The sequence below is a fragment of the Desmodus rotundus genome, chromosome 11, assembly GCF_022682495.2.
Source record: "Desmodus rotundus isolate HL8 chromosome 11, HLdesRot8A.1, whole genome shotgun sequence".
Classification (NCBI taxonomy): Eukaryota; Metazoa; Chordata; class Mammalia; order Chiroptera; family Phyllostomidae; genus Desmodus; species Desmodus rotundus.
In genome coordinates this window covers 75,650,842-75,664,411 of record NC_071397.1, presented here as the reverse complement: position 1 = coordinate 75,664,411, position 13,570 = coordinate 75,650,842, and the positions used below count along the sequence as shown (strand labels likewise).

Sequence of the window (13,570 nt, the reverse complement as noted above, 5' to 3'; positions counted from 1 at the left end):
GTGACACCATGGCCAATGACTCCATCTACTACACTGTGTTGGGAAACAAGCAGACGCAAGGGAGGTGGGAAATATCTGGGCCTTCAAACAACTGTTCATCAACCTCATTTGGTGCAATTTTCCAGTTAGCAAGACATGGAAGGAATTAGATTTGCATAGCTGAATTTAGTTGCTCTCAAGGCTTAGTAAAATCAAGTAGAAATTGCTCCAAACCAGAAGTTTCACCTCTATTGCAAACTACCTGAGTGAATGTGAAAGGGTTACTAAGGCTCTTTAAAATTTGCAGAGGAAATAAAAATAAAAGATGATGAGAGAATCTTTAAGTTCCAGATGTCTTTTTATTGAATTTATTGAGGTGACATTGGTTAATAAAATTACACAGGTTCCAGGTTCCAGGTGTCTTTTTGATTTGTAGTTCTAGTTTTTACCTGATCCCCAGCTGCAAGCTTGCCTTTAAACAATTCTGAACCCTAGTAATAATTTGACTCTTCAGGTTCATCAAACTGGAATTAGTTTCTGTTACTTTCAGCTAGCATAGCAGGAAACACTGAGTCTGGTCCAATTTGGGTTTAACCACATCGAGATTTAAGAGCTCCACCCCATTTGTAGACACACCAGGTTCACAAATGGAGCATTCTGAAGACTCAAGGTTTCTGTTTACATTGTTCTGTTTTGCTGGTGGTGGTGGTAAGAGACCCTGCTTGCTCCCTGCAGGAGAGGAAGGGAAGACCTGGGCGGTTCCAATTCCCTTGTGCAGCAGTGATCCTTAGCATCAGTCTCTGTGATCAAAAGGTACCACTCGGCTTGGTAATCTTTCTTGCCGAAGACTTTCACGGGTTGCACTGCAGTTATCACTGGTACTCTCACAGGTTTCTCTTTTCAAGTTGCCAATTACAGAGACTTAGACCAGATAAACATTTCTCTGAAAAAATACTATTGCTACCTGCAGAATCAGATTGAGAATTCTTTTTTTTTTTAGTATCAAATGCTGTTCATAGGGCATGTGTTATACATGGGTTTATTTATTTATTTTTAATGATGGGCGTCTGTGCTTTGGGGCCTTAAGTGTCAGTCTGGGATTAGTGATGAGGCACTCTCCATACTGGAATTAGGGCCTACCCTAGGAAAGAGCTTCTAAAGTTAGCCCAGCCATGAATAATCTTAAACACTGAATCTTGAAGTGGGGACCTTAACTACGTACTGTAGTGATTAGGGTTCTTTTAGATACCAATGAGATAAGGTGACTCATACTAATTTAAGCAAGAGAAGAAATTTATTAGAAACATATTATAGTATTTTATGTAATCCAAGGAAATGTTGAACCATTAGGCCTTTGAAATGTGAAAACCAGGAAAGCCGGTCTTAGAAGCAGGGATTTATGGTTAGCTTTTTAAACATTCTCATTTAAACGTTCTCATTTCAAAGACAGTTCATTTTCAGTTTCCAGCATGTCTGTTAGTGAGAACACAGCAATATTTAAAAGGCAGAGAAGAAGGAAGTTGCAAATTTGATTGAGAAGGAGAAGGCAGAAAAAGAATAAAAAATTAGGGAAGCCAAGTAAGGATAATATGCCAAGGAAAGCAGCGGGGCCATGAACATGAAGATAAGGAATAAAAATTGTCCACAAGACATAATACAGAGAAATAAGGTAACATGCAGTGAATGAAAACAGTGCCGAGAAGGGGCTAGATATTATAAAAATAAAAAAAGTAACCTCTATTTGTTCAAGGGCAAAAAGATATTTCACCACTTTCAATCTTTTAATTTTTTTAAGTAAAACACACTCAAGTACATTAAAAATATATAATTTAGTATATATTCTAGATTTTGTTTCCTGTTATGCTTCTCTGATATACTCAATTTTTAAATATTGTTAACATTTTCTCAAGTCAACACTGTTTATCTTTGACAACATGCTTTTTGAAGCAGCATAGTGTTCAATCATGTGGATAATTGCTTTAATAAGCTCCATGCTAACGTTTTAGGTACCTTTCATTTTTTGCCATTAAAGGTGATTATATCACCCTGACTGGGTAGCTCAGTTGGTTAGAACATTGTCCCAATACGCCAAGGTTGTGGGTTTGATCTCTGCCTAGGGCACATACAAAAACCAACAATGAATGCATATGTAAGTGAAACAATAAGTTGATGTTTCCCTCTCTCTCTTCCTCCTTCTAAAATGAATAAACTATTTTAAATGATATAAATATATCTTGTGTTATCTGATTATGTTTAAAGGTAAAATTACTAGATCAAATTCACTTTAGGATAGATCACACCAGTTTGCCTTATACTCAGTGACTCAGGATTGTGCTCTCAACAGTGTGTCTTTCATAAATTAAATTTGGTTGTTCCAGCAAATGGTGAGTATATGTGTAAGTGTTTCTTAGTCTGATAATGGATTCTATGTCTTCTCTTCATTTGGTGAATTGCTCATTAGATACTTTGAAGCTATGCATGTTATTGTGGTGCATAGAGATTTAGGGCTTTCCTATCTTCCTCAAGAATTGATCACTTTTTCATTATTAAATGATACAGCATTTTTGTCCCTAACAATGCCTCTTGTCTTTAAATCAGCTTTATCTGATATTGGTGGAGTTTCATAAGCTTCTTTTGCTTAATGTTTTCTTGGTATATCTTTTTCTATCCTTTGACTTTTGGATTTTTCTATGTACTTATAATTAAGGTGTACCTTTTTTAATATTATTTTTTATTAACATTTATCCCCACTAAGCATTATTCCATCTCTATTCACCCTTGTCCTCCTCCCCCTCAAGAACTTGTGTCCATGAGTTCCTTCCCTTTCGCTTTCTATTTGCCTGATCCCCCCAGCTCCCAGCCCCCACCCCAGAACTGTCAGCCTGCTCTCTAAGCAGCACACACTGGACTATTAAATTATTTAAAATTCATATGTGCATTTATTTAATTTAAATTAATTCAAAAAAGAATATATTTTAGTTTATCTATCATCCTACTATTTGCTAGGTTTTTTCCCTTCCATTTTTCTGATTAATCAAAAATTAATTTTATTTTAAATTTGCTATTTTTAGTGGTTTGCCTAAAAGTTGTAAAATACATTTTTATTTATTTTGGTCTAATGTTAATGATTACTTTTATAGGTTCTCTAGAAGATTAGAACTAGAGAACATTTTAATTCATTTACTAGATTTTTATTTTGCATTATTATTACATATTGGAATATTTGTTTAACTATATATAATTTACATATATTTTAAATTCCTTAAACCATTGCAAGTATTGTTTTGTACAGTCAATATTCAATTTACCCTTAAATTTACTGTCCTAATTTCTTCTGAATTTTTGCCTTTCTGTCTGGGGTCACTTTCCTTTGGTCTGAAAAACACCCTTTCAAATGGTTTCATTTCAGGTCTACTAAGAATAAATTTTCTTAGTTTTTCTTTTTTAAAAATATAGTTATTTTGTTACTTTGGGGCTGATTAATTTTTTTTGAATGTAGAATTTTAAGTGAGTTATTATGTTTCAGCATTTTGATATTGGTATTTCCATCATATTCTGGTTTATTGTTTTTTGTTAATAAGTTACATATACAATAGTTTTATTTTTCTCCTTGAAGGTGATAATTTTCTTTCTCAGATTATATTTAAGATATTCTGTTTGACTTTGGTTTTAAAAGTTTCAGTATGATGTTCCTTGATAGGCTTTTCTTTGTATTTACACTTCTTGGTTTTCTTGGAAATTGCTGAATTTATGGATTGATGTCTTTTTCAGCTTTGGAGAGTCTTCAGCCATTATCTCTTGAAATATTGTTTCTCCCTCTATTCTCTTTCTTCTTTAATGACAGGGCTCAATGTACACAGAAGCAAAGACTATTTCGCTATGACTAAACTGTCTCCATGTTCTTTTCTTAATGCCAAGTTCTCTTTATCTCTGTAGATGGAGAGTAGATGTTTTCTACTCTCTCATTTTCTTTTCAGCAGTCTTCTCTTATTGTATGTCCGAATCAGCTATTAAATCCAATTATTAAAGTCTTAATTTCAGTTGTATTTTTTCTTATTTTTTATTTTTAGAAATTTGTATTTTTATTTTTATTGTTTACATTATTACAGATGGCCCCATTTGTCCCCTATACCCACCTCCACCCAGCCCTGGCCTCCCCTTCTTCTCTCTGGCCATCACCCCATTGTTGTCTGTGTCTAAGAGTTACACATACATGCTCCTCGGCTAATCCCTTCACTTCTTCCATCCAGTCCCCCCTCCTCTCTGACAGTTCTCAGTCTGTTTCATGTATCTATGCCACTGTTTCTATTTTGTTTTTCAGTTTATTTTTTTCATTAAATTCCACATATAAGTGATATTATATGATATTTGTCTTTTTCTGACCAGCTATGTCACTTAACATAATAATCTTCAGGTCCATGCTGTCCAAAAAGGTGAGTTCCTTTTTCACAGCTGTGTAGTAGTCCATTGTGTAAATGTGTCATATCTTTTTTATCCATTCATCTACTGACTGCCACTTAGGCTGTTTTCAGATTGTAAATATTGCTGCTATGAACATAAGAGTGCATATATTCTTTCTAATTGGTGTTTCAGGATTCATAGGATATATTTCCAGAAGTGGGACTGCTGGGTAAAAGGTTGTTCCATGTTTAATATTTTGAGGCAGTTCTATACTCTTTTCACAGTTTATATTCAATATTATTTTGTATTAGTATAAGATGTAGAGCATAATGTTTAGCCAATCATATATACACACATACACACACACACACACTATATATATACACACACACAAAGTGTTTCCCCTGATATTTCCAGTACCCACCTGGCACCATACAGAGTCATTGCAATATTAACGACTGTATTTCCTATGTTGTGTTTTACATCCTTATGCCTATGGTGTAACCACCAATTAGTACTTTTAATCCCATCACCTTGTTTCATCCCTCCCCCCTCCACCCCTCACTTCTGGCATCCATCAGTCTGTTCTCTGTCTCTATAAGTCTGTTTCTATTTTGTTTATTTTTCCTTTAATTCCACATACAAGTGAGACCATATATCATTTGTTTTTCTCTGTCTGGCTTATTTCACTTAGTATAATACTCTCTAGGTCCAGCCACCTTGCCATAAGTGGTAAGATAGCCTTCTTTTTAATGGCCGAGTAATATTCCATTGTGTAGTTGTACTGCATCTTTATCCATGTGTCTGTTGATGGATTCTTGGGTTGCTTCTGTAGCTTGGCTATTGTAAATAATGCTGCAATGAACATAGGGGTGCATATACTCTTCCAAATTAGTGTTTTGGATTCCTTTGGATATGTATCCTTAGTTGTATTTTCAATTGTATTTTTCATCTTGAGAATTTTCATTGATACTTTGATAAATGGCACTTCTCTTCTGAAATTCTCCTCCTTCTGAAAGTGTTTTGAAAGTGTTAATAAAAAATTATTTTAAACTTCATGCCTACTAATTTATGTTGGAGTTTTTTTTAATTATTAAATTCTAGACATTGCATTTAAAAAGTTATAGAAGTTCTGGTTACTTTTTCTCAATGGCAGGATTTCCAATTGCTTTTGTCTGGCAGCTAAAATGGAGCAGAGCACCTTAACCCAATCAGGGGTTAAGCTCCTTTTAGTCTGGGGAAAGCATGTTCTATTGATAGTCAATATTTTCTTTTGAGAAGTAGACTTCTGGGGCCCCAGCGGAAAGCAAGGGACAGTTACAGGAGCTCCTCCTTCCATCTTGGTGGGCCCTGACTTCCTAGCACTATGAGACTTCCAGACAGCACTTCTTGGCTTCTTCAAATTCCTACCGATCACTTTCTAACTGGTGTCTCGCAAAACCAACCCTATGCTGCTTTTGAAGGGCAAACCTCTGAAGAGGAAAAGTGGTGCACAATTCATTTCGTTGAGTTTTCCTGGACTCTTGGGAGCCCCAAATTCCAATTGTTGTCTCTCTAGCTATGTGAAACTGCTAAAAACTCAACTCAGCTTCTCTCCTCCTTAACCCTCGCTTTTGCTCTGCTTCTCAGACTCCCTTGTGGTGCCAGTTTCTAACCCACAAATGTTTTGATGGGAAAGAAGTGCAGAATATTGTGTTCTCTCACCTTTCAGGACATTGGTCTCTCAAGTTCTGTCTGCCCTGATAATTCTCTTGTTCCTTAAAACAGACGTGTAAGAAATTATCCATTTTTCACATTGCCCTTGGTAGGAGCATTAGTCAGATTTATTGAATAAAATATGTTTCCCTACTGCTTTGGAAATTCACCCTTTCATATAGTAGCATTTGTCTGACTACTACTATACCTGCAATCTGCTGTTTTAATGATTGAACTTTAATTATTCATTTTAGTACCTGGTGGTACAAAAAGCCTTTCAATACTCCTCTTTGTCATATTTGTCTTGGAGTTCACATCAGGATTTCTTTGCCCACAGTGTCAGAAGTGATTGTGATCAGGACTGAAGTGGGAACGGTGGGGATGCAGAGCGGAGTGAGGGATGTGGAGTATCGCCATCCCTAGTGCATGAGGGGTTTGGAGGCTGGAGATGGCACACCCCATGATGCAGCCTTCTGGTTCGGGAAACTGAGGTGGTGTCCTTAACTACGACTGGGAATATAAGAGAAGCAGATTGTAACAGAAAGGATCATCTGTTGAAAGGGCAGGAGCAAGGGTAGCATAGATAATTATGAAAGATTGGTGATATTTTAAAATGACTTCTTTAGCTAGTAGTATAGAAAGTTGACTTGTCAATATCAAGAAAAAACTCAGGTGAAGTCCAGTGTGGGGGAGATGTCCAATGAAATTTGTTGAGGCACCAGTACTAACAGATGTGTGATTTTAAGGAGCCGTGCACAGCAGCCTTCCTCATGTGCACCACCATGTGAAGTACGCTGTTAGGCTTTACCCAATGCTTGCAGGCAGTTAAGGAGCCTAAACTTAGAGAGAGGGGTGCAGAATGCAGAGCAGTCAAGTTTGGGAGACTTTCAGGCAAAAAAAATTGCAAGTGAGAATATAGAAGCTACTGGCGAAAAAACTAATGATGTGACTCCATTCTAGTCTTGTGAAAAAAGAATGAATTCAGGCAGATTATTGCAGGTATCAAGTAAGTTAATAAGAGCTGAAGAAGTTTTGTAAGCTCTATCTCAAAGTAAGGTAGTGCTATATTTTATTGCTAGGTCATTTATGTGAAGGATATGGTAGAGCTGTGATGAGACCTGACCCTCTCCATTCCGGCTATGCTCTCTGCAGCCTAAAGCTAAAACAGTTTCTAGACAGGGAGTCTGCTTAGACGCAGCTTCTTAGCATCTTTCACTTCTATCTATACCAATGAGTCTTCCTTTATTCACCCTTAAAGAGACTTAGAAAATATCATTCTGAATTGTATAGTCTAGCTCTAAAAACAAAGGATGGATTTTTAAGATTTGCTTTTACAGGATCAGAATTGCAGAATTTTAGCCTGGAAGGAAATTGCACAATCTCCTTGACTCCTACGTGTTCTTCACTTGATAAATGAGACAAATAAAGAACAGCAAAGACAAGGCTGAAGCAACCTGTAAATCAAAAGCAGAGCTACACTCAGGAAACCCAGGTTGCTCATGACAAATTTAGATACTCTCACTATAGTGTGGAGATTCATATTAACTTACTGAATTAATTTACTGTATCACTTTGCATATTGCACCCCTGCCCCACTCTCCTTTAAGATTCAGCAAAATTTTTATCGTGGAAGAATAAAAAGTGGTTTCGATCCTCTCTCTCCAGAGTATCAGGTTTCTGAAAATTGCTGACACAAAGCCCTTGCAGACCCAAATTTAATATAAAAGCACTGAGTATGCAAATAAGGCATAAAGACAAACTTTAGAAATGAACTACAGAGATAAAGAATCAAGATTAAGACTTGTTTAAGATTAGACTTCAGTCCTGCATTTCTGTTCTTTTCTGGTCAACAAGCAACTGTGACCCCAAACTGTAGATGCACACCTGGACCAGTGACAGTCACCAAGCTACTTATCAAATCTCACTTTTGGAGCAATGTCTGTTCAGACATGCTCACCCCACCCCCATCCTGTTTTACTTCAGTGTCAGAAGGAAAGGAAGCCACAACTAGAACAAAAAGAGCTCTAACTCTTTTTGCCCCCTGCCTCCTCCCTCCCTCCTCACTGTCCTCCCCACCTACAGCTACTCCACCCCAGCTGGGCTCTAGTGTGACATCCCTGCCTGAGGGAGGAATCATGAGCAGGGTCTGCATTTACAGGCAAGTGACACCCAGAAGCCACAAGCTTCTGTAAGTACTAGGTCTGCACGAGACCCAAGTCAGAGCAATGGCATTGTCACTGGAAGAATTTGTCCACTCCCTTGACCTCAGGACCCTGCCCAGGGTCCTAGAAGTCCAGTCAGGCATCTACTTTGAAGGTAAGCATCCTCCTATCTGTTGGCTGGCTAAAAGTACTTATAAGGTGTATACTCTTGAGAATTGGAGGAAGAAGTTTTAATAGAACACGTATAAGTTCTGTTAAAGGAAAGGTGATCGTAAAAAAGAGAAAATAATGGTCAAGACCCAAGAGTGTTAGAGAAGAGAGAAATAAATAGGATTCTGGGGCAAATAGGGGGAAGGAATTGTGCAAAGCTGCTTGAGCTTTTCATAGGCTTCTACATGGTTCAACATGAATGGTGAATTATTTGTCTTTTCTTTGAAATTGGTTGTAATGCAAGAGTGAAAAGTTAAGTTATCCATATTTATGTTTCTAGAATATAGAGAATAAAATTTAATTTTATAAAACAAAAGTAATTATTAAAAGGGCAGTGTTTAGAAAGAAAAATTCAGCCAGCTCTTAACCACTTTTTGGTGTTGCCTATGTCAGTGTTTCTTACACCCTTTCTGTAGGGGCCAAACTCCTCATTCTTTAAATGATGCCATTCTTATTTGAAGGTATAGAAATTAATGTTTTCTAATTACAGGATAGTTTTTAAAAATTTATGTTGAAAATTCAGAATTCAATTTGGATTATTGATTAGTAAGTTAATGTGTTTTCATGTAATTTACTATGTTAATTCAGCAAAAGCATGTTAAGGCCTAGAAATGCTTTAAGCAGTTAGTTTGAATAGACGCAAGAAAAAAAAGAGGTGTTTCCTAGGCAAATATATGTTTCTTGTCACAATGGTGGTAGAACTGACGCAGTAACAAAATTAAGTACAGTAAAACTACTAGGAAAATAACTTAAAGAAGTTTTGGTAGGCAGACCTTTCATAGAAAAAAAGGTTTTAGATATTATAATATAAAATAAAACAAAGTGACAAATGTCAGATCCAACACACACACACACACACACACACACACACACAAGCTATCATCAGGTTAATATCAGGTTTTGTTTAATTCACTTGTAAATTGATTATTTGAAATCAAAACACATTTTTCTATGTATACAATATTGTGAAATATATCTTAGTTCTCAAGTCAGCCCCAAATCATTTTTTTGTTTCATAGTTTGTGCTATGGAGGCTTTACATAAAAAGTCAGTCTTCATTTCCAGGTTATGAAAATATTTTCCTACATTATTTTATATCAGTTTCTCCATTTTGTAGTCCGCATTCAGTTTTTAACTCATTTGGAGGACACTTTGCTTTGAGGTGCAGAGGGATCCAATTTTAGGTTTTTTCCGTAAAATAAACCTGACCCTCAGTACCATTTACCCAGTTAAGCATCCTTTCCCCATTGATTTGTGTGGCTGCTTATAAGTTATATTTAAACTTGCATCTGGAACAATCTGTCTCTGAAATATCACTTATATACCATTAGTCTATTTTTTCCTCAACTGTGCCCAAATCACCCTATTTTTGTAACTATGGCTCTGATATGTGTTAATATGTAGTCCATGTATAGATCAATCCCTGTTTTTGCTCCTTTTTTCTAAGTTGACTTTAGCTATTCTAGATTTTTTTGACTATGTTCTTAAAGAAATCAGACAGTTACTTAAGAAATTCAACTAGAATTTGTATTGGATTACATTGATTTTATAGATTGACTTAGGAAGATTTGACATTTTTATATTAAGTCTTAGAAAAGAACATAGAATGTCTCCCCATGTGTTCAGACCCTCGTCATCCTTTAATACTTTACTGCTTTGCTATACTTCAGTTAAGCCGGGAAAGTATATACCTAGAGGAATTTTTATGAAGTAAGTACATTTATGTAACCATCACCCTGGTCAAGAAATAAAAATTCCAAATATTCTAGAAATCTCATCTTGTGCTTTTTTCTCAATCATTATCCTTCACCCTCCTCCAAGGGAATCACTACCATGACTTTTGTTCATTTGTGAACTTTATATAAATAAAACATTATAGCATTTATCATTTCCTAAGTGGCGTATATGCTCAACATCATCTTTTAAAAATTAATCGATGATGTTCTACATAAGTTTATTCATTTCAGTGTGTATAATATTTCATTGAATGAATATACACAATTTATCAGTGCATTCTACTGCTAATGGACATCTGAATTATGTGTAGTATGGAGTTGTTATCAGCAATGTCATCACGAACATGTTTGTACATATGTGTACACATGTATGTATATTCAGTTGGGTATATAAATTAGTGAAATGTCCATGTCATATGGTATGTGTATACTCAGCTTTGGTGAATAGTGGAAAACAAGTTTCCCAAGTAGTTATACCAATTCACATTCCTACCAGTAGTGTATGAGTTTCAGTTAATCTATATCTCTGGCAACATTTAATGTTATCAGTAATTATAATTTTAGTTATTCTTGATTATAGTGTTTATAGTTTGCATCTTCCTGCCTGATGACTAATGAAATTAAGCACCTTCTCATATATGCTATTTTACTGGCCTTTTGGAGATGCTATTTTGTAAAAACATTGTTCATGTCTCTTGACCATTTCTCCACTGGACTTTATAAACTTTTTTAATTGACTGGAATATATATATCCACACACTATATATATGCTATATACATACAGTACACACACACACACACACACACACACACACACACACTGGGATTTCTGACCCTTTGTCAGTTTTCTATGCTGAGATATCTCAGTCTATAGCTTAATATTTCATTTTTTAAATGGTGTGTTTTGATGAAAGTTTTAATTTTAATGGTATTGTATTCAGTTTATAATTGCTTTCTTTTTTATGTCTTGTCAAAGAAATTTTTTTACCCTAAATTCATGAAGATATGTTCCACTTTCTTTTAAGTTTCCAATTTCTTCTTTTTTCAATTACCGTTTACATTCAATATTAGTTGTATTAGTTTCAGAAACACAGCATAGTGGTTAAACAGCAATATACTTTATATAGTAGTCCTCCCGTATTTCAATCACCCACCTGGCACCATGCCTAGTTATTGCAATATTATTGATTTCATCCCCATGGCTATTTTGTGACTACCAACTGTAACTTCTCAATCCCTTCACCTTTTTCACCCAGTCCCCCAACCTTCCTCTCCTCTGACAACCATCAGTCTGGTCTCAGTGTCTATAGGTCTGTTTGTATTTTGTTTGTTCTTTTATTTTGCTCTTTGGATTCCACATATAAGTAAAATTGTATGGTATTTGTCTTTCTATGTCTGATTCAGCAAAATACTCTCTAGGTCCAGCCATGCTGTTGCAAATGGTAAGATTTCATTCTTTTATTATGGCCAAGTATATATATGCAAGTATATATAATGGTAAGATTATATATATATACATATACACACACATACATATATACACACACACATATACACACAGTTGGCCATAATAGTGTGTGTGTGTATATGTGTGTGTGTATATATGTATGTGTGTGTGTGTGTGTATAATCTCACCATTATTTATCCATTTGTCTGTTGATAGGCACTTGGGTTGTTTCCATAGCTTGGTTATTGTAAATAATGTTGCAATGAACATGAGGGTGTATATGGTCTTTCAAATTAGTGATTGATGTTTTGGGTTTCTTCAAATATATACCCAGAAATGCAATCACTGGGTCACAAGGCAGTTCCATCTTTAATTCCTTGATGAACCTCCACAGTGTTTTCCGTAGTGGCTGCACAAAACCAATCTGCATTCCTGCCAACTGTGCACAAGGGTGTTCTTTTCTCCACATCCTCACCAGCTTTTGTTGTTTGTTGATTTATTGATGACAGCTCTTCTGACAGGTGTGTGGCGAAATCTCATTGTGGTTTTAATTTGCATCTCTCTGATGATCAGTGCCAGTGAGCATCTTTTCATACATCTGTACGTTCTCTCTGGAGAAGTGTCTATTCAGGTCCTCTGCCCATTTTTAATAGTGTTGCTTGATTTTCTGGTGTTGAGTTTTAAGAGTTCTGTATAAATCTTGGATATTAACCTTTTATCAGATGTATCATAAGTGAGTATCTTCTGAAATTCAACAGGTTGTCTTTTCGTTTTGCAGATGGTTTCCTTTACTGTGCAAAACGTTTCTAGTTTTATGTAGTCCCATTTGTTTGTTGTGGAAGATAATTTCTTACACCGTCTTTTTGTTTTTTGTTGAGTCTCTCCTTAAGATCTGCAATCTACCTAGAACTTTTTTTGTTTTTTGTATATGGTTTGAGGTTGAGATCAATGTTTACTTTTGTCTTCTATGGAGCCAATTGTTACAGTATTTTTATGGATAAACTGCCTTTTTCCTTCTCTCTAACTGTGTCGTATTAGTCATAAACAGTGTCTGTACATTTCTGGGTCTCTTTCTATAGCTTCTATTCTGTTCCATTCATGTAATTGCTGCACTTACACCAGTTTCACCTTGTCTTCATTAATATGGGTTTGCACCAATGTAAGTACAACTTCTATTATACATGATAATATGTGGCAGAGCCATGCTTCCAAACTTAGTTGCACATTAGAGATATCTGGGAAGTATTAAAAATAGAGATGGCTTGTATCTCCTCAAAAGTCAAGGATTTAATTATGTAGGAAATAAGGCATTACCATGAGGCTTTTAAATATCTCCCTGATGATTATGACATGCACCCAAATTTGAGAACTGCTAGTTCTCTGCTGCTATATAGTGTTCTCCCAATTTATTATTCTCCCCCCGGTGTAGCAGCATGAATTTTCATACACATTTTAGAATGAAATTATTAACTTCCACAAAAGCCCTTTGGCATTCCAATTAACAGTGCGTTGGTTGGACAGAATTGGCACCATTTTAAGTTTTCTAATCCATGAGCCTCATGTAGCTTTTAGGTTATATAGATCTCTTTTCATTTTATAATTTTTTGGAGTTCTTGCACTTATTTTTCAGATTAATTCTTAAGTATGTTTTATTTATTTTATTTTAAATGGTATCTTTTGAATCTGTCATTTTCTTTTTGTTGTGCTTGTTAAATGCCAAGAATATATCTTTAGATTATTTTGGATTTGCTTTGTACATATTCACGGTTTCTGTGAAAATTGGTGGATCTTATTATTTTTAATTATTGTAATTTTTTGCTTTTCTTCAGTTAAAGAACTGGCTAGTGTTTCTATATAATTTTGAGTGAGAGTAATGATAATAGATTTTCTGTTTTTGTTTACAACCTCAGAGATAAATTTTCAGTCATTCCTCTTTAAAT

General features: G+C 35.4%; 1 protein-coding gene across 4 annotated transcripts in view; it reads left to right on the top strand.

Moving 5' to 3' along the window:
- The first annotated feature begins 678 nt into the window (after nt 1-678).
- Nucleotides 679-13,570, top strand: part of THEMIS (thymocyte selection associated) — a 150,508-nt gene continuing 137,616 nt past the window's right edge. For 2 of the 4 annotated variants that reach the window (XM_045188748.2, XM_071219663.1), the window contains exon 1: nt 8,129-8,391. In XM_045188748.2, the coding sequence (XP_045044683.2) occupies nt 8,301-8,391 (91 nt within the window). In that variant the 5' untranslated portion in view covers nt 8,129-8,300. Of the gene's footprint in view, nt 793-8,128; nt 8,392-13,570 lie in introns of those variants that run through there. The other 2 variants (XM_071219659.1, XM_071219660.1) reach the window with 2 other exon arrangements.